The sequence below is a fragment of the Natrix helvetica genome, assembly GCF_964273705.1.
Source record: "Natrix helvetica genome assembly, chromosome: 2".
In the NCBI taxonomy this organism is placed as follows: Eukaryota; Metazoa; Chordata; class Lepidosauria; order Squamata; family Natricidae; genus Natrix; species Natrix helvetica.
The window spans coordinates 288,049,321-288,077,025 of NC_138552.1; the positions used below are offsets into that span (position 1 = coordinate 288,049,321).

A 27,705-nucleotide genomic window follows, 5' to 3' on the forward strand; every position below is an offset into this window, starting at 1 on the left:
ATTCATAAATACATAAACAGCTGAAGGGACATCACACATGCTAGTTTTTCTCCATACTCACTGTTGAATCATTCTCTAAGCATTCCCTTTCTTCTCAAACATGTTTAGCTTCCATCACTTACTGCTCTTAGCAAATTCAGCAACTAAGATTCAGCTGCAAATATGTACCGAATGTTCCATAACCCAAGCTTTTGACTGTCATTTCATCGCCTGTTTTCTGTAAATCAGCAAACACACATGGTGGATTGTCTTTCTCACACCTATGCCTTTCTCAATGACCAATTAAAGAGCAAAAATATGATCTGCTTACAGTCTTCCTTATCTGACATAAGGCTGCAGCACAAATTATACTCAATGTCACCTCTTGTACCGTTTCAATCAGAATTCTGTCAACCACTTTGCCATGCACCCTTAACCTGTCACTAACACAAACACAAACACACACACACACACACCGTAGGTATTTGCATTCACTCTCCCTAATATTCCCCATGTATAGACAAACAGTAACATAATCAGCATGGACGCAGCTTTCATCCATAAGCATAACACTCCCTAAATATGCCATATCCATATTTTGATGTTTTTCCAGTGACACCATCTATGGCAGTGATGGCTAACCTTTTTGTCATCGCCTGCTGAAAGCGTGCACCCCCTGCACTCCCCTCCTCATGCGCCCCGTTTTGGACCTAGTAGGCCTCCCTGCAGCCTCCTGGGAGCAAAAACAGTATGTGGGGAACCTGCACCCCCGCATGACACCCATGCATGCTCCCTTCCCCCCACGTTTGCATGACAGAGAACCCAAAATCAGCTGGCCGGCAGGAGGCACATGCATATGCATGGTGGAGCTTAGTTGGGGCGACGGCTCCTGTGCCCACAGAGAGGGCTCTATGCATGCCACCTATGGCATGCATGCCATAGGTTCGCCATCACGGATCTATGGCAACCTTGCTGTGTTCCAGCATTATCATGGCAGTTACGATTTACCTTTTGTGAAGATCTTTTGTTTGATTCATTCATTCTTTCATTCATCCGTCCGTCCATCCATCCATTATCTGCCATCAATTTAGTATCAGCCACATGGATAGATATTCTCCAAGATGAACTGCCGCCACCAGGTCCTTCAAGTCTTCTAACAGTGTACCCATCACTGCTATAACTGAATCCATCCACCTTACTGTTGATCATCCTCTTCTTCTCTTTCCTTCCATCATTCCTAGCATTAAAGACTTCCAAAGAGAACTCCAAAATATAATAATTGATTCTGGTCATTTATGCCTCAGGTGCTTTGGAGAATAGTTTGACTCCCTCTTCTTTGTGGCAACACCTGAGATATTGGAAGACTGCTATCATGTCTTCCCTAGTCCTTCTTTTCATTAAACTAGACATACCTAGTTCCTGCAACCGTTCTTCATATGTTTTAGTCTCCAGTCCCCTAATCCTCTTTGTTGCTCTTCTCTGCACTCTTTCTAGAGTCTCCACATCTTTTCTACATCGTGGCGACCAGAACTGAATGCAGTATTCCAAGTGTGGCCTTACCAAGGCCTTATAAAATGGTATTAACATTTCACGTGATCTTGATTCTATCCCTCTGTTGGGGCTGGTGAAGACTCCCAAGAATACCATAGACAACCAACAGAACAACAAAGCAACCCAAAATCCTGGCGAAAAACCAGTTTCTGTCGTCATTAATAGCCAACACCGACTTGATGGTGTATAATCAAATCAGTACTTCGCAAAGAATTGTTTAATCTTGCAATAAAAGGAGTCATGAATTGTGGGTGGCCCATTAGGGAAACAAACACGAAACCCCGCGATACGTTATTTTCTACTGCTAGGAACACACCAGAATTATAGCTCCTGGTACATAGATTCTATTAGAGCTTCCTCTTTTGAATTATACATATCACTTAAATCAATAAGAGCCCAAGGAACTGCCATTCTCTAGGGCTGCTGCCGACAGGATCCTTTTTGGTGACAACAGGATATTAGGAGACTGCATTGATAAATTGCAGGATATTACATTAGCAGCCAAATTATCATACTACATCGAAGGAAGAAAAAGACAAACGTAAGGAGGAGTGATCTCCTTTTATTAATTTTTGTAAGAGTCTATTTCGGCTTTTCCCAACTCTGTGTCCTCCAAAATATTCTCGCAAAGGCTATCTGGCACACCTCGAAACCAGCACAGTGGGGAAAGCTGTTTTATAGGTAGTCCTCAACTTACTAGCGCAGTTGGGACTAACACTTCAGTCCCCAAATGCTGTAGCGTTGACTTGGGCCCATTTTACATAACCTTTACTGCCAAGGTCATTAAGCAAATCACAGAGTTATTAAGTGAATCCAGCTCCCCCCATTGAGTTTGCTTGTCGGAAGCTGGCTGGGAAAGTCACAAATTGTGATCATGTGATCTCGGGTTGCTACGACTGTAATAAGTACTGTATTTTCCGGCGTATAAGACGACTTTTTAACCCCCAAAAGTTACTTCAAAAATCGGGGGGTCGTCTTATACGCCGGGTATAAGAAAGGCCATTGAAGTCCCTGAAAAAAGTGACTTCTGAACCTTTTTCACACTTAACAACCGTTGCATCAGCCCCAGTCTGATCAGACTTTAGACTCTTGGCAACAGGAATGTACGTTTAAGTGATTCAGTTGATCACTGTGGCAAGTAAATTAGTAAAATGGGACAACAACTATCTTACTTAAAACAGAAATTTCAGAATCAATGGTGGTCCTAGATCAACCAATACCTATATTTTTAATAGTTGCAGCCTGCCAGTCATTTGATCACCTTCCCAACCAACCTCTGACAAAGTCAATAGGGGAAGCTGGATTTTCTTCATTGCCAGACGATTGAGTGCAGAGAAGAGCAACAAAGAGGATTAGGGGACTGGAGACTAAAACATATGAAGAACGGTTGCAGGAACTGGGTATGTTTAGCTTAAGAGAAAGAAGGACTAGGGGAGACATGATAGCAGTGTTCCAATATCTCAGGGGTTGCCACAAAGAAGAGGGAGTCAAACTATTCTCCAAAGCACCTGAGGGTAGAACAAGAAGCAATGGGTGGAAACTAATCAAGGAAAGAAGCAACTTAGAACTGAGGAGAAATTTCCTGACAGTTAGAACAATTAATCAGTGGAACAGAAGTTGCCTCCAGAAGTTGTGAATGCCCCAACACTGGAAGTCTTTAAGAAGATGTCGGATAGCCATTTGTCTGAAACGGTATAGGGTTTCCTGCCTAGGCAGGGGGTTGGACTAGAAGACCTCCAAGGTCCCTTCCAACTCTACTATTGTATTATTATTGTATTGTATTGTATTGTATTGTATTGTATTGTATTGTATTGATTCCTTTAAACAACTGCAGTGATTCCCTTAAGAACAGTGGCAAAATACAGTGAAATCTGGTGCGCTTTGCTTAGCAATGCAAATTTTGATCCCAGTTACAGTTGTAAGTCGAGGACTACCTGTATCCCATATCGCGATAGGTCTCTTTTAAAAAAAGTTTTAAACATTTGAAGCAGGAAAAGGGGAGGTCCCATGAATGGATCGCCATTGCCTCCCATGAGTGTTTGCTTGTGTTCACAGAGTGAAACAACACTTGTCGATGTAGTTCAGTCACTGGTGTATGTCTGTGTGTGTGTGTGTGTGTGTGCATGCATGCATATAAATCTCAGACCCTTCACCCTGGTATTTCATGGCTGTAGTGTCATCAGATCCATATTTCAGTTAACCTAACACAGGGTCTCTTCGGCAGCGAATAGCAAGCATGAAATATAGCTTGGAGGAGGGAAACAGAGAGTGGGGGGCAGGGGAAGCCCACCAAAATGGCAGCATGCAGAAGCATAATTTTTTTTGCAAGCTATCAGGGCTTGGCACTTCTGTCACGCCTTGTTAGTTTTATTTATAGCGTCTACCAATTTTGGTACTGTTTTAATCATCTCCACTACAATCCTGTACACTCCTCCTGTCGGGGGCAGCTGACAAATAGGCACAGAGCCGGGCATGAATGTATGTGCCTGGGGCAAATGGCCTGACTTACTTGGGCAACTTTCTCGGATGTAGAGGACAAATTCAGAAGGGTCGGTTTTAGGTTAAAGACGGGGAAGTGACGTGGGGTGCGTAATCCAGGAAGAAAAACACTCCGAAGTCATCTTAAACCCAGTCGTGATGATGAAATAGGGCAGTGATGGCGAATCTATAGCACGCGTGCCATAAGTGGCACACAGAGCCCTCTCTGTGGGCACCCATGCCATCACCTCAGCTCTGCCATGCTTGCATGTCCGCCTCCCATCAGCCAGCTGGTTTTCAGATCTCTGCTGCACGTGCACGGGGAGGGGGGGCAGAGCGCATGCAGGAGATGTGCACGCATGCGCAGGGAACAGAGCACACACACAAGGGTCATCAACGCATTCAAGGGGGCAGGGCGCACATGGGGGGCATGGGTGGGGAGAGGGGGCATGCGGGGGTAGGGGGGGGCTGTCACGCCACATTGCACTCTGTGCCGAAGAGGTTAGCCATCACTGAAATAGGGTATGGTTATGGAAATGGGTAGTATTTACTTTCTTGATATGTAAAATAGAAAGTTGAGATTATCTATAATCTTGTTATGTAACTTTACTGCACTGAAAACAGTTGGACGTTGCTTCTTTTTAAAATTCCCCTTTCCATTATTCCCTTCCCCCCCCCATTGTCTTTATTTTCATTTGTATTTTATATTAAGGAAAAAATAATAATTAAAAAAGGGGGAAGGAAGGAGGGTGGGAAGGAAGGAAGGAAGGAAGGAAGGAAGGAAGGAAGGAAGGAAATAAAGAAAAAGAGAAGAAACAAAAAGGAAGAGAAAGAAAGAAAGAAAGAAAGAAAGAAAGAAAGAAAGAAAGAAAGAAAGAAAGGAATGTTCTGATTTTCTTGAAACTGTAGCAAACTTTGCATCATAGCCTTTTCTTCAGCCAAGGGGGTTGGTTTCACTCTGCTGGCCATGGAGGATGGGAGCTGTAGTTCTGCCCCCTAGGGTAGAGGGTTCTGCTCAGGAGCACTGCCTATTTGTACAGCCTGGGATGATGGGTATTAGCATCTGTCTTGCCCACTTTTCTGTGTGAAAAGACTGAATTTCATAAGTCTGCTTGAAAGATCCAAGCTGCTCGATTTCCAAAAGTATTCTTATTTGCATTTCTCTTTTTCCTTTTCTTTGAAATGTGGACCCACACTCCAGTCAGTCAGTTTTGATGATCACCCTTTAGGGGAAATTCTCCATTCTGGTTGTGCCCCCTTTATTTCACTGTTTTTCCTTCCCCCCCCTCCAATTTCACCTGTATAAAGGGAGGGTGGGGGGGGGGGAACAGCCTGTTTGACTCTGTTAAATGCCCTTATCTCTTAAATAGAGCTTGTTAGTGTCCAATAATACCTTCATTCAAGAGGACGCAGTATAATTCCATTTAAAAAATGCACACTCCTTGACAACCAGATTCCCATTTATCTCACCCTTTTAAACCACCTCTGTTGTTTTGCGTTAATTAATTTTTCCTAAATGTTTTTGGAAACGGGTGTTTTTTTTTTGTTATTGTTGTTGAATCTTTGTACCACCCATAAAAAGTAATTGTCTGCTTAATCCAAAATTGCTTTAAGACTTGAGGTTATTTAAAAATGGTGCATATTCATTAACTAATGAAGCATGGAGAAGAAATTCCTTCCTTCCTTCCTCTGACCCTCCCTTCCCTCCCCTTCTCTCCTCTCTTTTTCATGTGCTTTCCTCTCCTCTCCCTCTTCTCCCCTCCTCTCCTCTTCATCCTCTTCCTCTTCTCCTCTCTTTTCCACCTGCTTTCTCTCCTCTCCTCTCTCTCTTCTATCCTCCCTCCTCTCCTCTCTTTTCCATGTGCTTTCTCTCCTCTCCTCTCCCTCCTCTCCTCTCCCTCCTCTCCTCTCCCTCCTCTCCTCTCCCCTCCTCTCCTCTCTTTTCCACGTTCTCCTTTTTCTCTCTTCCCCTCCCCATCTCTCTTCTCCTGTCTTTTCCATGTGCTTTCTCTCCTCTCCTCTCCCTCCTCTCCTCTCCCTCTTCTCCTCTCCTCTCTCTCTTCTCTCCTCCCTCCTCTCCTGTCTTTTCCATGTGCTTTCTCTCCTCTCCTCTCCCTCCTCTCCTCTCCCTCTTCTCCTCTCCCCTCCTCTCTCTCTTCTCTCGTCTCTCCTCTCCTCTCTCTCCTCATCCTTCCCTCCTCTCCCTCCTCTCCCCTCCCTCCTCTCCTCTCTTTTCCACGTTCTTCTTTTTCTCTCTTCCCCTCCCCATCTCTCTTCTCCTGTCTTTTCCATGTGCTTTCTCTCCTCTCCCTCCTCTCCTCTCCCTCCTCTCCTCTCCCTCTTCTCCTCTCCCCTCCTCCCTCTCTTCTCTCGTCTCTCCTCTCCTCTCTCTCCTCATCCTTCCCTCCTCTCCCTCCTCTCCCCTCCCTCCTCTCCTCTCTTTTCCACGTTCTTCTTTTTCTCTCTTCCCCTCCCCATCTCTCTTCTCCTGTCTTTTCCATGTGCTTTCTCTCCTCTCCTCTCCCTCCTCTCCTCTCCCTCCTCTCCTCTCCCTCCTCTCCTCTCCTCTCTCTCTTCTCTCCTCCCTCCTCTCCTCTCCTCTCTCTCCCCTCCCTTCTCTTCCCTCCCTCCTCTCCTCTCTTTTCCACGTGCTTCTTTTTCTCTCTTCCCCTCCCCATCTCTCCTCTCCTGTCTTTTCCATGTACTTCTATTTGGGAGGAACTGGATATTTTCTCTCTCTCCGCTTTTCTCGATGACTATGTTCCAGGTAATAATGCTTCAGTTTCTCTATAGAAAAACCTTCCAATGAACAAGCGGGCTTTGTTGGCAACAATTCCTCATATTTTGGATATCGGAGATGTACAAGTTTTTAAATTAGCCAATCCTGATCACAAGTTTTTTTTTTTTAAAAAAAGATCTGCATTTCCAGCGAACTCTCCCCTTTGTATGCCGATGGTTAAGTGACTAGACTACCAGGACATTCTCTAAGACAGGGGTGTCCAAAGTTGGGAACTTTAAGACCTGTGGACTTCAACTCTCAGAATTCCCCAGCCAGCCATGCTGGCTGGGGAATTCTGGGAGTTGAAGTCCACAAGTCTTAAAGTTCCCAACTTTGGACACCCCTGCTCTAAGAGGACAATGTCTTACCAAGTTACTGCTTGCAACCTTTCAGTCACCAGCGCTTCCTTTGTGCTAGGCTAGAACTAAACATTTCTTTACTCGGGGATAAACCATTCCTGAGGACAATCCAGTAACAGCAGCTCAAAGAAGCATGATTGTGAATGAGTACCCTCAACAGGCAAAACTCAGGAAAGAGTCTTCTAGGTGCAGAGACCAAAACCAAGAGCTGTCTCTGATTAAATAGGAAGAGCTAGAGAGGAAACCCAACTTCCATTTTACTTGAAACTGGAATGATTCAGACAAACCAGTGGATTGATTTATTCCAAGGGGAATTCTAAATCCCATTTTTGGGAGTTAACTTGCCATCCTAGTTTCTTCCTAAGTGAAACCTTTTCTGCTTCCTCTTCTAAGAACGTAGCAGAGGAGAAATGCCTAGGCCAGGAAGTGTCCAAACTTGGGAACTTTTAAGACTTGTGGACTTCAACTCCCATAATTCTCCAGCCAGCTGGCTGGAGAATTATGGGAGTTGAAGTCCACAAGTCTTAAAAGTTCCCAAGTTTGGACACTTCCTGGCCTAGGGAGATTCTCAGTCATCCGGTCAAATAGCAAACGGGCTTTCTTGCGAGGGGGGAAGCAGGGGTGAAATTCAGCAGGTTCTGACAGGTTCTGGAGAACCGGTAGCGGAAATTTTGAGTTTGGAGAACCAGCAATTACCATCCCTGGCTGGCCCCAGAGTAGGGTGGGAATGGGGATTTTGCAGTATCCTTCCCCTGGCATGCCCGCTAAGCCACGCCCACAGAACTGGTAGTAAAAAAAAATTAATTTCACCTTTGGGTGGAGGGTGGGGGAGTGTCCCCTTGAAAACATTTCACCTCTCATCCAAGAAGCTTCTTCAGTTCTGAGTTCTTTTTCTGGAGATTTTTAAGAAAAGACTGGGCAGCCGCCTATCTAAAATCGTATAGGGCCTCCTGCTAGAGTAGAAGGTTGGACTAGAAGACCTCTAAGGTCCCTTCTGTCTCTATTCCGCTTGATTGATTGATGACGCTGCTTCAGTTTGGAGTTCTTCAGAACTAAAGAAGTTTTTTGGATGAGAAGTGAAACATTTTCGAGGTGGGGGAAAAAAAAACCAAAAGTCCAGTTGCCTTTTGAACAGCACCTTTGGGATAGCAGAGGAGACGAAGTGATTTTCTATTGTTAAATCACCTTTGAAAGTGATTGTTATCTGGCTCTTGAACAAGAGTGCTGGAAGAATATTTTGCAGGCCTGAAGCAAGACAGAATTTGGAGAACCTGAACGTTGGTGGTGATGAAGTGTCTGGTTTGGTTGCCAAGATTGCGGCGGTTCTCCGAGAAATCCCCCTCTGCTTTGCCTTACTGGCAAATGAAGGAAGTGGGGGAGGGGTCAAAACTGAAACTCTCTGCTGCATTATTTGCTAATGAGTTCCTAATGATGAAGATGTTTCTGGCAATCAAGCAATTAATGACTTGCAGAAGTGGACTTCGTAAACTTGGGCAAAAAGAAAAAAGAAACTGGGTCCCTGTGGTGTGCAGTACTAATCATACCCATAATGACTTAATACTGCCCCCAAATTTCAGGCATGTCATAGTTACTCAACTGAATCCAAGGCATCCACCTGGAAACAAAAGTGGACAATTAGGGAACAATTACACAGAGTGGCTGAGAGAGTAAAGACAGACAGACAGACAGCTGAGAAAAAGGAAGATGGTACGCTTAGAGATGGATGGATGGATGGATGGACGGACGGACGGATGGACAGACAGACAGACAGACAGATGATAGATAGATAGATAGATAGATAGATAGATAGATAGATAGATAGATAGATAGATAGATAGATAGATGATAGATATATTAGATAGATTAGGTAGGTAGGTAGGTAGGTAGGTAGGTAGGTAGGTAGGTAGGTAGGTAGATAGATAGATAGATAGATAGATAGATAGATAGATAGATATAGATGATAGATTAGATAGATAGATGATAGATAAATTAGATAGATTAGATAGATAGATAGATAAATTAGATAGATTAGATAGATAGATAGATAGATAGATAGATAGATAGATAGATAGATAGATAGATGGATGATAGATTAGATAGATGATAGATAAATTAGATAGATTAGGTAGGTAGGTAGGTAGGTAGGTAGGTAGGTAGGTAGGTAGGTAGGTAGGTAGGTAGATAGATAGATAGATAGATAGATAGATAGATAGATAGATATATGATAGATAGATAGATAGATAGATAGATAGATAGATAGATGATAGATTAGATAGATAGATAGATAGATAGATAGATAGATAGATGATAGAATGAATGAATGAATGAATGAATGAATGAATGAATGAATGAATGAATGAATGAATGAATGAATGAATGAATGAATTCTTTATTGGCCAAGTGTGATTGGACACACAAGGAATTTGCCTTTGGTGCATATGCTCGCATGTACATAAAAGATACATTCATCACCACTCATAAGGTACAATACCTTATAGTCATAGGGTACAAATAGGCAATCAAATCATACTAGAAAACAATCAGTATAAATCATAAGGATACAAGCAACAAAGCTACAGTCATACAGTCATAGGTGGGAGGAGATGGGTGATAGGAGCAATGAGAAGATTAATAGTAATAGTAATGCTTAAACTTAGTAAATAGTTTGACAGTCTTGAGGGAATTATTTGTTTAGCAGAGTGATGGAAAACTGTTCTTGTGTTTAGTTATTCCGGTGTGCAGTACTCTATAGCGTCGTTTTGAGGATTGGAGTTGAAACAATTTATGTTCAGAATGTGAGGGGTGTGTAAATATATTCACGGCCCACTTTTTGACTCGTGCAGTATACAGGTCCTCAACGGAAGGCAGGTTGGTAGTAATTGTTTTTTCAATAGCAACAGCGTTTAGACTTATATACCACTTTATAGCGCTTTTCATTCCTCTCTAAGCGGTTTATAGAGTCAACCTATGGCCCCCAACAATCTGGGTCCTCATTTTATCAACTTTGGAAGGATGGAAGGCAGAGAGGAAGAGAATGGAATTCACAAACTATCATCAAAGGACAATTGACGTTAGAAAGCAAAAACTTTGCCCTATGTGTCTGCCATGCAGTCCTAGAGAAAGATGTACAATAGTTGTTAAGGAATGACAAGAGGATGCTGCGGTTTCCGTGTCGGCTTGTGCGTTCTTACCTGCCTAGTTTGCGGCTTCCAACTCTTTGGGGGAGGGGGGACCCATACAAGTAGTCCTCAACTTATGGTCATTTAGTGACCGTTCGAAGTTATAACTGAAAAAAGGGGCTTATAACCATTTTTCACACTTACGACCATTGTAGCCTTCCCACGGTTACGTGATCAAAATTAGGATGCTTGGCAACTAATTGATATTTATGATGGTTGTTGCAGGATCCCAGGGTCACGTGATGCTATTTTGTGACCTTCTGACCAGCCAAATCAGTAGGGAAACCAGATTCACTTAACAACCATGTGACTAACTTAACCACTGCAGTGATTCACCATTTCCCACTGGCACATTGAGGGCTACCACAGCAGAGCTGAGTCGAGCTGTGGGAACCAAGGTGGGGGGAGAGACAACCAAGGACTTTCCCACCAGGTGCTAAGGAAGAGGGATCTGAGGCAGGGGTGAACCCCAACAGGTTCTGACAGGTTCTGGAGAATCAGTAGCGGAAATTTTGAGTAGTTCGGAGAACCGATAGCGGAAATTTTGAGTAGTTTGGAGAACCGGCAAATGCCACCTCCAGCTGGCCCCAGAATGGGGTGGGGATGGAGATTTTGCAATATCCTTCCCCTGCCATGCCCACCATGCCCACCGAGACACACTACGCCCACCAAGCCATGCTCACAGAACTGGTAGTAAAAAAAAAATTGAATTTCACCACTGATCTGAGGCCAAATGACCCTTGGACTGTGACCTGATTGGACCATGTAATGGATTGCACGGGCAGAGGAAAGGAAACTTTACTTTTAACTAGGGGAAAACCCAAAGGGGGGAGGAGTTAAAGTCGAGTTTACCCCAGATGTGCCAATATGACATGCCTAATACATCTGTACTTTGAGGAACTTGCCTGCCTTGGAGTTTTGATTCCATTGGGTGTGTTGCTTGAAACCCTGACAAACTGTGGCAAGAAAAGTCGTAAAATTGTGTAAAATTCACTTAGCCTATGCCTCCCTTTAGCAATATAAATTTTGGGCTCAGTTCTGCTTGTAAGTCGAGGGCTACCTACACAAACATCTGGAACAGACAATCCAGCTCATCAAAGGAAAACTAACAGAGGCCCGGCAGCCACCTTCACCCCAAATCCGGGAGCAGAGCCAGTTTTTAGAGGCTTGGGGAACAGCTGCTGGGTGGGAGCTGTACGGGTTTCCAGAGGGACGCTATTCCAGACATCGGTCACGACGACAAAGATGTCTCTGTTGATCATGCTAGACTGGCTGACATTGGGCCATGTTGCGTAATCCAAGTCACATCTCCCAACTGGGTCTCCGTGCGCCAGTGAACCTTGTTTATGCTCTTTTCCTCCGCAGTTGGCCCTAGACATGTCTGAATGTCTGAAGCTGACTAGGTCCCGTTCCGTTCGCCTGGGGGGAGGTGGAGGGAGAGACACATCATGGTTTATGAATTTGGAAGGTATAAATTCGCGTCGCTCGGTGGATGCTCTCCATTTGTAATCCTGCTCGCCGGCTTTGATGTCTGTGATGCAGATGTCTCCGTGCAGATGGTCGGTGTACACAAGTGCAAATGATGTGGATCACATCACCATTGACGAAATGTTAATTTTCCCGAGCCTGCCGTTGCCGCGCGGAGCAAAGGTTTTTGGCGTCCGCCGAGGGTAGAATTCCTTCCCTGTTAATAGCTGCCAGATCTCTGCAGTCTATTTTGGGAATCGGATTCTGTGCAATCGGTTTACTCACTAGAGGCGTCACTTTATTTTAATGGATTTCTATATTTATTCATCCGTTGAGCAGGTGCCAGAAATGTGACAGTCAATTCCCCCATCCCAGAGAAGATGTGTGATAGTCATTAAACTACATGGGGGCTTGCTGTTAAAAAAAAAAAAAAAGGGGAAGGAAGAAAAGAAATCAGTTCAGTTTTTGCCCAGAAGAGTTGAAAAACTAGACAGGTAAACATAGCATATAGCTAAAGGGCAGACAGCAGGCATCAAATGGTCTTAATGTGGGCCCAAATCAGAAGCTCGTTTGAAGCTGCCCGTGCTGAACAGATGAGAGGCCTGCAATGCTCCCAGATCCTTCAAGGCCTCCGGATATCCTGATGAGGTATTAGAGGAAGTAATTCAGGAAGAAAGAGACAAATAACCACCTCTGGATCTTGGCTGACCTCATACAGCCACTGCAACAGCTAGAGCACTTAGATCCCAAAAAGTGTTGATAATAATACCGACTGTTTTCCAGGCAGAGCAATGTGGGTTTCTTTTTAACCCTTCTCAACTGTGGCCAAGTTCCTTTGATGCTTTTTTCTTTCATCGTGGGCTTGCTCAGAGCTCCCTCCAGTGCATTTGCAAAAAAAGCTTGGGAAGTTCACCCCTTTTCCTGGGGCAGTAGGCAGTGGATTGCCCCAGGGTTTCTCAAGTTGGAAGATGTGTGGATTTCAACTCCCAGAATTCCCCTCCCAGAAATTCCCCTCCCAGAATTCTGGAAGTTGAAGTCCACACGTCTTCCAACTGCCAAGCTTGAGAAACATTGGATTAGTCCATTAATTTTTTAGTATGGCCGTTAGACCCAGGGGTGGCCTGTCACGGGTTCGCCCAGTTTCAGGAGAGCCCATAGCTAATGTGATGGCCAGTTCAGAGAACCTCCAAATCCCACCTCTGGCTGGCCCTGCCTACTCCACCCTTCCCACTCTGCCCCTCCCAGGAGTCTCCACAGACCCATTTTGGATGTGAGGTACATGCAGGGCCCGTGTGGAGGCTCGGGGAGGGCAAAAAATGGGCTTCCCAGAAGGCGGGAAATGGACCTTTTTCCTGTTATCGTAGAGACAGCAGCCAGACTGGGTATGCTCCGTCCATTAACCAATCGAACTGAGTCTACACTTATGATGTCATCGGGCCCTTGTGGTTCCTTCCCAGTTTCAGACTCAGTCCAACCTGGACTCGCCTGGCCACACATAGTATCAGCGGCCATTTTGCGGGTTGGAAAAGCCCGCAAAGATAGCTCCCGTGAAGATAGTGGCGGTCATTTTGAGGCTCGGAAAAGCCTCAGAGAAAAAAAGTCGGCCATTTTGGATGCTTTAAAAAAGGGGCGAACTCTACAGCAGCCGTTTGGAGTGCCCAGCAACGCGGGATCACCCCAGGTGGATCGGATAAGGAGCGCCTGGCCAGCAAACGGGTGAAACCGTTGCCTATCTTATTGGGGTGTTGATTTATGTTTGGGGAAATGGCTGATCCAGCTATGGATACGAATGCAGGATTAGAGGAGGCAGGGCCATCAGGGGCAAAGAGCAGCAGGAAGAGGCAAGCCAAAGAGGCCCCTTCCTCAGGAGTAAACCCCAAGGTCTCTAAAGCGACTACCAGGGCAGAAGAGCACAGGCAGAAGGCCCCTATGAAAGAATTTCAGAGGGCCCAAAAACAACAACATATTCTAACTGCCCAGCCCTCCCACGCTCCCTCCGAGGATCACCAAGTGGCGTCCCCAGCTCCACCTCTCATGGGCTCTGACACCCCCCCCCCAGGTCTATTCAGAAGGGGAATTGTCTTCTTCAGAGTCCTCATCTTCGATGGAACCTGACAACAGAGGCAATTTATTTGATGTCCCTCTCAATAGGAAGCGCACCTTTGAACAGGCTTCCCTCCTGGTTACACATGGCTCTGCCCCCCCACACACACCATGTACACCTCTCCTGCTAATATGGGAACCATCATTGCTGAAACCATTAAACAGGTCCTGGCTGCTGGCCTACAACAGCAACCCCAACCTGCTCCATCACATGGCCATAAGCATAAATCTTCTGCTGCGGCTCAGCAACCTGATCCCTCTGCCTCTACTTCTCAGGCCTCAAATGGCGGGGAGCAAGATAACCTCCGTGACTCAGTCCTGTCTGATGACGAGGTGGTCACCCCAGATACCCATGCCTTTACCGGATTATTCAAAACTGATCATTTCAAGTCCCTTCTTCTTAAGGCCATTAAAGCTGCTAACTTACCATCTTCTGCTTCAGCTTCTACTTCACAGGATAAACCAGCAGAACCGGCTTCAACGGGAGGGTCCCAGTACCCCATTCACCGATCCCATGGTGGAAAAAGAGGTGATCCCTGTTTCCAAGATATTCCTGAACATCATCCAGAAGCAGTGGGAGTCTCCAGGCACGGGCCCACAGCCAACCAACCTTGACAAACGTCTCTACAACATTGCACTAGACCTCACCAAATTCTTCAAGACTCCCCCAGTGGACACACTCATTGCAGCCCTGTCTTCACCTATTGTGGTCTCTAGAGCCCCTGAGGAGGATCTCAAGCCTGAGAAGAAAAGGCCAAATCAAACCTTAATCAAAAACTATCAGGCTGGGGCCTGGGGTGTTAGGGCCTCTACGGCCACTTCCTTTTTCTCCAGGGCAGCCCTGGTTTGGATTGAACAGATTCAGGAGCGCATCGCTCCTACTGACACTAGATCACATAGGGATCTCAAGAAGATCAGGGCAGCGGTTGAATTCGCAGCTGATTCTTCCCTTAATGCTGCTAGATTCGCTTCTAAAGCCATGGCCTCTTCGGTCACGGCCAGGCGTCTGCTTTGGCTCAAGCCATGGCAGGCGGATGTCTGTACCAAGTGGCGCCTAGCAGCCTCCCATTCAGTGGCACCCAATTATTTGGTAATCCCTTAGACCCATACCTCATGGAATCTAAAGACAAGTGCAAGGTCCTTTCATCCATCTATAAGAAACAGGACAGTTGGCCCGCTTCCTTCTATAGGAGGTCGCCCTTTCGACCGGCAGACGGGGGACCTTCCTTCCCCCATCCACAATGCCAATCCTACACTCCCAGACAGGGATCTCACCAGGACAGATCCAGTAGAAACACACAGTGTTTCCCCTCCAAGAAATCTTACCGTGGAGGAGGCAACCATCATTTTTCATGTAGGAAATGACTATCTGGACTCTCTTCCGATCGGAGGCCGCCTGGCATTCTTTGCTCACCACTGGGAGGAGACCACAACAGACAATTGGGTACTTGACCAAAGCTTATCTTCATATCCCCATCTTCATAGACCACCGAAAATATCTCTGCTTCTCCTATGGGGGGGAGGCACTTCCAGTACCGAGCTCTTCCGTTCGGTCTATCCTCTGCCCCCAGGGTATTCACAAAGGTACTGGAAGCACTAGCCACCCACATCATGTCATCCCCATTTCGGATTCTCTGTTACTTGGACAACATCCTCTTGTTGTCCAGGTCTCCAGTTCAGGCAGAAATAGATCTCGCCCTCACCATTCACACCTTGCGGAATCACAGGTTTGGGGTGAATCTCAAAAAGAGTCACCTCGTTTCCAGCACTCGCCTTCTCCACCTTGGGGTCTTGATAGACACCATGGCGGAAAGGGTGTTCCTATCCAACGACCGCATTCTCAGTCTGAGGGAACTTGTCAGGAAGGTGCTACCTCTACGCATGGCATCCCTTCTTCTTGTCTCCCAAGTCTTAGGCAAGATGGTATCCTGTTTTGGGACTGTCCCATTGGTCAGGTTTCACAGCAGGAGCCTTCAATGGTTCATGCTTCCACATCAAAAGGCCGACAGCAGCAGCTCTCCTCTCAGGGTCCCCCTCCCCAGACAGGTATTACACTCTCTCAAATGGTGGCAGTCCCCGGCGATTTTGCAAGGGACCTTGTTCAGAGAGCCATACTGTCTCACACTTACGACGGATGCATGTCTGACAGGATGGGGGGCACACATGCAGGACCTAGTAACTCAGGGTCAGTGGTCCCTTGAAGAGAGACAAAACAGCATAAATTGGCTAGAATTGCGGGTAGTTCGCCTCGCCCTCAGACACCTCCACTACAGAGTTCAGGCCCGACACATATTAGTCCTCACGGACAATACCACGACCAAGGCACACATAAACAGACAGGGGGGAACTCGTCCCTGGTCCCTGATGCAGGAATCCAACCTGTTGTGCCAGTGGATGGAATCTCACCTGTCATCTCTCAGGGCAGAACACATCTCAGGGGTCTCCAACGTCCAAGCAGACTGGCTGAGCCGGACAACGATAGATCAGGCGGAGTGGACCATCCATCTGAGCCTCTTCCATCGACTGACACTATGGTTCGGCCTCCCAGTCCTAGACCTGTTTGCAACGGCAGACAACAACCAGGTACCCAGGTATTATTCGAGGTTCATGGACCCCATGGCAGAAGGAGTAGACGCTCTCAGATGCCAGTGGCCCAGGGGTCTCCTGTACGCCTTTCCTCCCCTTCCCCTCATTCAGAGGGTAATTAAAAAAATGCTGGAGCAGGAGGCAGAACTGTTGCTGCGAGCGCCAAATTGGCCACGCCAGCCTTGGTATGCCGACCTAGTGACTCTTTCAATCTCCACCTCATGGCACATCCCACAGTCTCTCCTGTCTCTAACCAAGGGCCTATTTGTCACCCCGACCCCCAGTGGCTGCAGTTAACCGCATGGCAATTGAGTGGCAAGCCTTAACAGCCGATAACATCTCCCTTAAGATCATTGCTACCATTCAGGCATCACACAGAAGCTCTACTAACCGCATTTATGATGCCACATGGCGGACTTTTGCTCTGTGGTGTTCCAACCAGACTGTTGACCCACTTAGGGCATCCATTCCACAGATATTGGACTTCCTGCAGAAGGGGCTTGATCAGGGACTTACCCCTAACACGCTATGCCAACAGGTGGCCACTCTGGCCTCTGTTCTGGGTAGCCTGGAATCCGAACAACTGCCTTCTCACCCCTTGATCCGGAGATTTCTCCATGGAGCATCCAACCTGCATCCCCCCGCCATATATAGATATCCAACTTGGGTCTTGCCTCGTGTCCTAGAGGCTTTGATTTCTGCGCCCTTTGAACCTATGAGATCCATTTCTTTGAAACTGTTGTCCTTCAAAACGCTGTTTTTGGTGGCTGTAACCTCAGCCAGACGTATTTCTGATTTGGCTGCTCTTTCAGTCAGGCATGACTTGTGCGTGTTCCATCCAGACCAAGTTGTCTTAAGACTGGACCTGACATTCATACCAAAGGTCAATAGCTGTTTCCACCGAGGTCAGGAGTTGACCTTACCTGATTTCTGTCCGTCTCTCTGTCACGAGAGGGAGTGCAAGTGGCATACTCTTGACATACGTCGTGCCCTGAAGATCTACATCGACCGCACCACCTCGTTCTGCCACTCGGAAGTTCTCTTCATCTCCTTTTGCCAGGCCTCCTTGGGTAGCAAGGCTTCATCATCTAATCTGGGGCGCTGGATAAGAGCCTGTATTAAACTGTCTTATGAACTTCAATCCATACAGGTACTGCAAACATTACAGCTCACTCTACATGCAGCTTGGTCCACTCAAGCCACCTTGGAAGAAGACTGCCAGGCGGCACCTGGGCGTCTCCCACAGTCTTCATACATCATTACAAGTTGGACAAGTATGCGTCGGCTACAAGGGTGCTACAACAAGTGCTTGTGCCCTAAGGACCTTTTGTACAATTTCCCACCCTAATGGACAGCCCAGTCTTTGGTACGTCCCAGTCTGGCTGCTGTCTCTATGCTAACAGGAAAATGGGTGTTGGTTCTTACCTGATACACTCATTTTCTGGTGGAGTAGAGACAGCAGCCAGCCCCACCCTGGTATGGGTCATGCGAGGGAATTCCTTGTGCGGAGGAGAGAGATACAGTGACTATGGACTTTCACTGTTTGCTCACAATTCTCACTTGAGTCTACAGTTTTTCCTTCATCTGAAACTGGGGAGGAGCCACAAGGGCCCGATGACATCATAAGTGTAGACTCAGTCTGATTGGTTAATGGACGGAGCATACCCAGTCTGGCTGCTGTCTCTACCAGAAAATGAGTGTATCAGGTAAAAACCAACGCCCAATTTTTGGTTTCCGGCGGGTGTCCGGAGCCTGGGCAAGGTAGTTTCCGCTCTCCCAGAGGCTCAAGGAAAGCCTCCGGAGCCTGGGGGAAGGCGAAAACGCACTCCTCCCCTGTGGTGCAGGACACCAACTAGGCCATGCCCACCATGGCTACACCCACCCAGCAACCGGGCAGAGAACCCGTTGCTGAAGTTTTTGAAGGCCAATCCTGATTACAATACTAATTAGATACAGATGAAAACAATTAAACATGAGCATAGCTGGCTGGGGAATTCTGGGAGTTGATGTCCACAAGTATTAAAGTTACTAAGATTGGACACCCCTGCTGTAGAACTTCCTGAACAAGGAATAGTAGGATTATTACTTAGAATCTGTCAGGCACTGCAAATCTTGTATGCCCCTTTAATTTCAAGATTAATATATCCCATTTAAAGTATGCATTTAAATGTATAGGAATGATATCTGATAGCATTGGAGGTAGGGAGTAGAGAAGCATCTTGTTTTCACCTCTACAGCATCTTGTTGACTGTAATCCATATTCATCTTAAATATATTTTTTTCTTAAAAATGTGATTCTCCCCCGCCCCCCCAAAAATTCCACTATGGAAAAGAAATGTCTAGTCAATGCATGTTTGCTCTGGCAATATATTCAACATGCCTCAGAGTAATTTATTTTTCAAGCAATCCAAAAAGAAGTCTAACCTTGTTTGTTGTTGTTGTTGTTGTTGTTGTTGTTGTTGTTGTTGTTATGTGGTTAATCTTTGGTGAGATTCACAGCCTTTGGGACTGGTTGGTAGCTCAACAGCTCGAGTCCTAACCAAGGACCTAGGAACTGTTATGTTAAGCCTTAACAGTTAAGGTAATGTCGGAGGATATAAGTTGTTCCAAAAAGGGTGGCTTTTTGTAGAATCAGAATGTTCAAATCAGGTAAATTTAGAATTTCCAAATAGCGAGGTAGCCTTTTAGTTATTGCTCCAAAGTCTCCAATTACAATCGGGACAACAGCCAATTTCTTTTTCCACAGTCGCTCAACTTCAATTTGCAAGTCCCGGTACATGGGATTTTTCCTTGCTTTTTAGCTTCAATTCGTGCATCACCAGGTATTGCAATGTCAACGAACCATACTTCTTTCTTTTCAACTATTGTTATGTCAGGTGTGTTGTAGGCCAAGTGTCTGTCAGTCTGAATTCTGAAGTCCCATAAGATCTTGACTTTCTCATTCTCAAAACCTTCTCAACCTGATGGTCCCAGTGGTTTTTGCTGTACTCAAATCCAAACTTTTGGCACAATTTCCAGTGAATGATCTTAGCAACTCAGTCATGGCGTTGTAGGTAGTCAGTTTGTGGAATTTTGCTGCACCCACTGATCAAGTGGTCGACTGTCTCATCTTTCTCATTACAGAGGCGACGTTTGCTATTGATGATAACATGCTGAATTTTTGCTTTCATATAATTTGTGCCTAAGGCTTGTTCTTGAGCTGCCAAAATAAAGCCTTCTGTTTCTTTTTTCAGTACTCCTGATCTTAACCAGTTCCAAGTTAGTTTTTGGTCAGCTTTGCCTTCAATACTTTTCAAGTATTGGCCATGCATAGCTTTGCTTTTCCAATTTTCAGCTCGCTTCTCAATTACTTCTTTCTTGTATTCAGCTTTTGACTTAGTTGTTTTCAGAAGGCCTCCTTTATTTATTTATTTATTTATTTATTTATTTATTTATTTATTTATTTATTTATGTTGTTATTATTATTATTATTATTATTATTATTATTATTATTATTATTTTAAATGCTTTCTCTTTCTGTCTTTTCAATAGGATTCGGCTTTGTAACTTTTGAGAATGAAGACGTGGTGGAAAAAGTCTGCGAAATTCATTTTCATGAAATCAATAATAAAATGGTAAGTTTTCCCAACGGGAGCTTCTAATTTTTGAGAAAATGGGGGCCATTTTTTTAAAACATCACTCGCCGCTCAGAGTTGCTTTTGAGAGGGTGGTTTAGTTGTGAACCAACCCCGTCAACCTGCTTTCACCCACCGATACTTCGTCTATAGAGCTGTGTTTTAGGCCTCTGCTTTCCCTATTTTTTGGAGCCCGTCCCTCATAAGCTACTGCCCCTTTTCAGCCTGCAGAAGGGTGTCGAAATACTAAAGTACCTTTTCAGTGACCTTTCTAGTGTACGCGCAGCTGCGATAGCTTCTCTCACCTGCTTCCACAACTGCTGGTACAGATAATCATTGTTGCCAATGAATGTGCTTTGAATGGCAGCTATTCTTTAACAAAATGCAAAGGGATATAAATAGCACCAGATTACTGTATTTTTCAGAGAATAAGACGCACCGGAGTATAAGACGCACCGGAATATAAGACGCACCAAGATTTTGAAGAGGCAAATTAAAAAAAAAAGTTTTTGCACTCTGCAGACGTCACAAAAATGGCCCGTTTTTTGCGAAAATGGGGGGGAAACCCCAAAAGGCATGAATAGCCTTTAGGAGGCTTGTAGAGTACTCCTAGGGAGTGCCCCCCCCAAACGAGCAAAAACTGGCTCGTTTTTTTTGTGAAAACGGGCCCATTTTTGTCAAAAAAAGAGCATGCATAGTCTTTAGTGCTCCTGGAGGGCGGGAGGAGGGGCAAAATTGAGCAAAAAACAGCCCGTTTTTCATTCATTTCTGCCCTCTCCAGCCCCCAAGATGACTCTGGAGGCCTCTTAAAGGCTTCGCATGGCCATTTTGGTGAAGGGGGCAGGGTTTTCAGAGTCCAAAAATGCTGTATTCAGTGTATAAGACGCACCCAATTTTTAGCCTCCTTTTTGAGAGAAAAAGGTGCGTCTTATACTCCGAAAAATACGGTAAGCATTTATTTGAGGTGGGTGAAGATTTCAAACAAAAACGGCTGAAGTCTCAGAAGGCCAACATCTCGTGCTTCAGAGGCGTATCTAAGGGAGGTTGACTCTTGGGAAGGCGTGTAGCGCAAGTGATGGAGTCCACACATAACCGTCTGACAGCCTCAGGTTCATTTTCTCGCCTCTCTAGCTTAAAGGGAAAACAAAGATGGAGTCCAAAACCCTAAAGTTGCTGCATTAACGTTAGGCGGTCTCATAGTTGGATTTGGTATGAGAAGGCCTGCTAATACAATGCACATCAATGTTTCTCAGCCTTGGCTGGGGAATTCTGGGAGTTGAAGTCCACCCATCTTAAAGTGGCCAAACGAAATGCACAGGTACAGTATAGGTGATACCTTGCTCAGTAGTAGTAACTGTGAAAGGGATCTTGAAGTCCTAGTGGAAAAACCATTTAAATATGAGTCAGCCGTGTGCAGCAGCTGCCAAAAAAGCCAACACAGTTCTAGGCTGCATCAACAGAGGGATAGAATCAAGATCACGTGAAGTGTTAATACCACTTTATAATGTCTTGGTAAGGCCACACTTGGAATACTGCATTCAGTTCTGGTCGCCACGATGTAGAAAAGATGTGGAGACTCTAGAAAAGTGCAGAGAAGAGCAACAAAGAGGATTAGGGGACTGGAGGCTAAAACATACGAAGAACAGTTGCAGGAACTGGGTATGTCTAGTTTAATAGAAAGAAGGACTAGGGGAGACATGATAGCAGTATTCCAATATCTCAGAGGTTGCCACAAAGAAGAGGGAGTCAAAGCACCTGAGGGCAGGACAAGAAGCAATGGGTGGAAACTAATCAAGGAGAGAAGCAACTTAGAACTGAGGAGAAATTTCCTGACAGTGAGAACAATTAATCAGTGGAACAGCTTGCCTCCAGAAGTTGTGAATGCCCCAACACTGGAAGTCTTTAAGAAGATGCTGGATAGCTATTTGTCTGAAACGGTATAGGGTTTCCTGCCTAGGCAGGGGGTTGGACTAGAAGACCTCCAAGGTCCCTTCCAACTCTACTATTGTATTGTATTGTATTGTATTGTATTGTATTGTAAGTTGAGAAACACGGATGTGCAGTACGGTTAAGTGGAACAAAACTGACATGAAATATAAAACTGATATTTGCAGCTCAGGTTTGAAATGAGGGGTCGTTGGTGCTCTCTGCGCTTGCTTGTTTTCTTGCAGGCGTTTCACTAGCCAAAGTAGGTAACGTCATCAGTGCGAAACTATTCTCTAAAGCAGGGGTCAGCAAACTGCGACTCTGGAGCCATATGTGGCTCTTTCCTCCCTCTGCTGCGGCTCCGTCACCGGTCAGCACCACAATTTTGAGAGGAGCTTCCGGTGGGGGCTGGGGGAGAGAAGCACAGTGCGCCAGGGGAAGACTCTATGGCAAGGGGAGGGTTTTCCAGTTGTCTCCACAATTGATAGGGCTTTCGGTTATGACAGGTAGAGGAAAAAGTACGCCGCTCTAGGAGGAGACTCTATGGGGGGGGGGGGGGGGCTGAACTTCCGGTCAGCTCCAGAATTGAACAGGGAGCTTCCGGTTAGGACCTTTGTGGCTCCCGGTGTTTTCTTTTCTGTGGGAAACGGGTCCAAATGGCTCTTTGAGTGTTTAAGTTTGCCGACCCCTGGCCTAAAGCACCTGCGGGTAGAACAAATAACTTCAGTTATTAAGTTAGTAACACAGTTGGTGAGTGAATCTGGCTACCCCGTTGACATTTGCCGGTCAGAAGGTCACAAAAGTTGGGTCTCATGACCCTGGGGACGGCAACTGTCATATTGAGATGAGCCAGTTGCAAAGTGTCCAGATTTTCAGTATGAGTCCATGGGATGCTGCAATGGTCATAAGTGTGAAAATCGGTCGTAAGTCACTTTTTTTCAGTACTGTTGTAATTCCAAATGGCCACTAAATGAATGGTTGTAAGTCAAGGACTCCCTGTACTTAAAGATATTTCATGTTTAGGAATGAAAGTAGAACCAGGCTGTCTGATTGTTCTCAGATCTGATTTCTTTAAAACTATTCATTTCTTTTTGTTTGTTTCTGCACTTATCCTCTTTGTGGTGAAAATTTGATGTGCAGTTACCCCTCTGAAGTCAGCAAGTGTTAATTTTTCGCTGGACCTACCTGGTTTTTTCCGACGTATTTTATTATTCGAAACCAATTAATATAAGGAAAATATATGCATATGAGTGTCAGGATTAGCAGTATAATCTAACATAAGATAATGATAGATAGAGGAGTAATTAACAAGCATATTGATTTAAATACACCATATGAATATGTAAGAAACCAGATCATTCGAACAACCAATCAACAAGAGAAAAAAAAAGCTGCTCAGAATTTAAATATGGCTCCCAACAAAGAACCAATCATACACTCAACTGACCACACTGGCACACAAGACATATATAGAATAGAATAACCGAGCTGGAAGGGACCTTGGAGGTCTTCTAGTTCAACTCCCTGCTTAGGCAGGAAACCCTACACCACTTCAGATAAATGGTTATCCAACATCTTAAAAACTTCCAGTGTTGGAGCATTCACAACTTCTGGAGGCAAGTTCTGTTCCACTGATTAATTGTTCTAACAGTCAGGAAATTTCTCCTCAGTTCTAAGTTGCTTCTCTCCTTGATTAGTTTCCACCCATTGCTTCTTGTCCTGCCCTCTGGTGCCCTGGAGAATAGTTTGACCCCCTCTTCTTTGTGGCAACCCCTGAGATATTGGAAGACTGCTATCATGTCACCCCTAGTCCTTCCTTAATCAGACATACCCAGTTCCAGCAATCATTCTTTATATGTTTTAGCCTCCAGTCCCCTAATCATCTTTGTTGCTCTTCTCTGCGCTCTTTCTAGAGTCTGAACATCTTTTTTACATCATGGCGACCAAACTGGGTTCAGTAGTAATAATAACAGAGTTGGAAGGGATCTTGGAGGTCATCTAGTCCAACCCCCTGCTCAAGCCGGAGACCTATACTAGGGATTTGAACCCCCGAACTGCTGACCTTTTTGATCAACAAGCTCAGTGTCTTAGCCACTGAGCCACCTAGTCAGGCTATTCCAAGTATGGCCTTACCAAGGCATTATAAGGTGGTATTAACACTTCACATGACTTCACGTACCAACACTACACACACATATATATATAACTTAAAGAGAAATAGGACACGAAAATCCTACTGATTTTTTATTGATCTTCAAGCCCGCTAGTCCTCCATATTCTTCTATTATTTCAACTAGTTTTGGCCCTGTTTCTATTGGATCTTCCATAATAAACACCAAATTATCTGCAAATGCGTGTAGCTTATATTCTTCTTTCCTAACCCTCATCCCTGTTACCGCTTTATTTTGTCGTATTTCTCTGTTCAAAATCTTTAGTGTCAGTATAAATAACAATGGCGATAGTGGACCACCTTTTCTAGTTCCCTTCGTGATCTCTATCTTTCCTGTCATCTCACCATTTACTATTACTTTTGCCGATTGGTTATTGTATATTGTTTTGATCATATTCATGAATCCCTCACCAAATCCCATCATTTGAAATTTCATTATCATAAATTGCCAGTTCACATTATCAAAGGCCTTTTGTGCGTCCAGAAATAGCAACGCCATTTGCTTCTCTGAGTGGGCTTTGTAATATTCTAGCGTATTTAATACAGTTTGCATATTGTCTCTTATCTGCCTCTTAGGGAGAAATCCATTTTGGTCTGTGTGTATAAGTTCGTTTAGGAGTCTCTTCATTCTTTCTGCCATTATTGATGCAAAAATTTTATAATCTACCTTTAGTAATGAAAGAGGTCTGTAATTTTTAACTTCTTGTAGGTCTGAGTTATCTTTTGGTATCAGCGTTATATATGCTCCCGTCCATGTTTCTGGTATCTTTGCCTCCCTTAGTAAGTCATTAAATAGTTCTAACATTACATTGCTTAATACTTCTTGTAATGTTTGCTACAGTTCTGTCGGTAATCCATCTGGTCCTGGTGTTTTCCCCTTCTTTTGCCTTTTGATGCCTTCTGTTATCTCCATCATTGTAATTCTTTCTTCTAGTGCCTTCTTACATTTTTCTGGTATCTTAGTTATTCTGGTTTTCTCCAAGAATTGCCTTGTTTTCCCTTCTGGTACCCTCTCATGTTGATACAGCTTATTATAGTAGTTCTCAATTATTTTTTTCCTTTCTCTATTTGAATGTTGTAAATTCCCTTCTTCGAAAATCCTACTGATGATGTTATCTAGTCTAGTAACGAAACATTCAGAAACTAAATTGAAACAAACTTGGAGAGCAGACCACTGCCAAAATGATAAATAGATCCCCAAATTATAAACAGAACAGCTGCAAATAATTTGATCATGCTTCTCAAAAGCTTTTTTCCTTGTCTTGGAAAAAAAAACAAATTCAGATGTTGACAAACAATGCAAATCAACAATGCAACATATACCAACACATAGGCATAGTTTTCACCTTTCAGTTTTATGTAATAATACTTTTATCTCAGCTTCATGAACCCAGAGTTCCCAATTCTTGATGCTGGGATAAATTCCAAATTATAATATTCAGTGCCTAACAATTGATCCCAGCAGTATTTGTTTTAAAAATCCTTTTGATGGCCCTTCAAATGTGACAATAAATAATTCTAAGTCTATATTGCCTTCCAATTCTTGAATTGCATCGACTTCTAGGGAGAACATCATAAAACGATGCCGTAAATATGGTCTTTTTAACGCAACCTCTACAATCAGGGCAATTTTAAACATTTCCTCTGATGTAATTAAAACCGATTCAGTCAACAAGATTTCAAACATTAAAGGGGGAAAAAATATACTCTGAGGCTGCAATTTTAGAGGTAACTTCTGCATGGAATGGCCTCTTACGAACCTGCAATCAGAGACTGGAATAACACAGAGAAGAATTTTAATTAGCATGAAGCTCGGTAGGTTTTGTACATTTGGAATATTTTGTTTGAAGTGAGGGACAAACACGTGCACCAGAAGGAGAATTTAGTTGTGCTGAGGAAAGGCAATCTACTTCTTGGAGAAATGGAAAGTCCTTAAAAATCTGATGCTAAATTGAACTGGGAGACAGACGCTGAGACTCTAGAAAGAGTGCAGAGAAGAGCAACAAAGATGATTAGGGGACTGGAGGCTAAAACATATAAAGGATGGTTGCAGGAACTGGGTATGTCTAGTAGGTTAATGAAAAGAAGGACTAGGGGAGACATGATAGCAGTGTTCTAATATCTCAGGGGCTGCCACAAAGAAGACGGAGTCAAACTATTCTCCAAAGCACCTGAACAAGAAGCAATGAGTCGAAACTAATCAAGGAGAGAAGAAACTTAAAACTAAGGAAAAATTTCCTGATAGTGGGAACAATTAATCAGTAGAACAACTTGTGTCCAGAAGTTGTGAATGCTCCAACACTGGAAGTTTTTAAGAAGATGTTGGATAGCCATTTGTCTGAAGTGGTGTAGGGTTTCCTGCCTAAGCAGGGGGTTGGACTAGAAGACCTCCAAGGTCCCTTCCAACTCTGTTATTCTATTCTATTCTATTCTAAAGAGACCCTGTGTTTAGAGCAGTAGGCCCGGATTTGCATTTCCGCTTAAAATAAAATGCATTCTATGTTTCTGGTCCAGTTATCTTTTCACCTCATTGAAGGACTGTTGTTCATAACCAATAATTCTCAACCTCAGCGACTTGGACTTACAAGTCCCAGAATTCTCCAACCAGCTTGTTGGCAGGCTGGAGAATTCTGGGAGTTGAAGTCCACACATCTGAAAGTTGCTGAGGTTTAGAAACACATAGGCTCCCTGGAGAATGGGCAAGGTACAATTAAATATAATAAAGACAAAAGTTTTTTTCCGAAATTGAAAGGGGGTCAACTTATTTTCCAAAGCACTAGAAGGCAAGACAAGAAGCAATGGTTGGAACTATACCAGAAGGGGGTGTGGTTCAGATGGTTGATGCCTGAAGGTATGTTAATATTCTGGTAGGACACAAGAGTTAGAATTAATACACCCATAGAGGCGCAGGCCTTTATGGAAAAAAATTAAGCACTCCTAGATAAATCAGATGATCTTACAACAGACATGCAGGACACGGGAGGGGCCGGAGCTCTGCTGGCGGGGGGAGAAGGGGCAATACCGAGAAAACTCAGATCACAAAAATGAGTAAGAAAATCCACTTGATATAAATTGATCGAAATTATTAACTGAATTTACGTGCTGACTATATATTGTTATTTAGTATTGAATTTTTTGTAATTGCATTTTATGAGTATGGAGGGAGGGGACTCCTGCCGCACATGCAACTGCCAAAGTTTGTAACCTTTCATTTACCCCTTTCCTATATTAATTCTTAAAAAACCAATAAAACTTTGTTTTAAAAAAAAAGAAGAAGCAATGGTTGGAAACTGAACAAAGAGAGAAGCAACCTAGAACTAGGAATCTGGAAATTTCCGGAGAACAATTAACCAGTCGAATGGTTTGCGTGCAGAAGATGTGGGAGCGCCACCACTGAAGGCTTTTAAGAAGAGACTGGGCAGCCATTTGTCTGAAATGATATAGGATCTCCTCAGTGGTGGGGTTCAAATAATTTAACAACTGGTTCTCTGCCCTAATGATTTCTTCCCACAAC

At 44.4% G+C, this 27,705-nt stretch overlaps 1 protein-coding gene across 9 annotated transcripts in view; it reads left to right on the forward strand.

The window, feature by feature from the left end:
• MSI2 (musashi RNA binding protein 2) overlaps window positions 1-27,705 on the forward strand; it is a 689,288-nt gene that overhangs the window by 519,656 nt on the left and 141,927 nt on the right. For all 9 annotated transcript variants that reach the window (XM_081945332.1, XM_081945333.1, XM_081945334.1 and 6 more), the window contains exon 8: window positions 20,013-20,095. In XM_081945332.1, coding sequence (XP_081801458.1) covers window positions 20,013-20,095 — 83 coding nt within the window. The remainder of the gene's footprint in view (window positions 1-20,012; window positions 20,096-27,705) is intronic.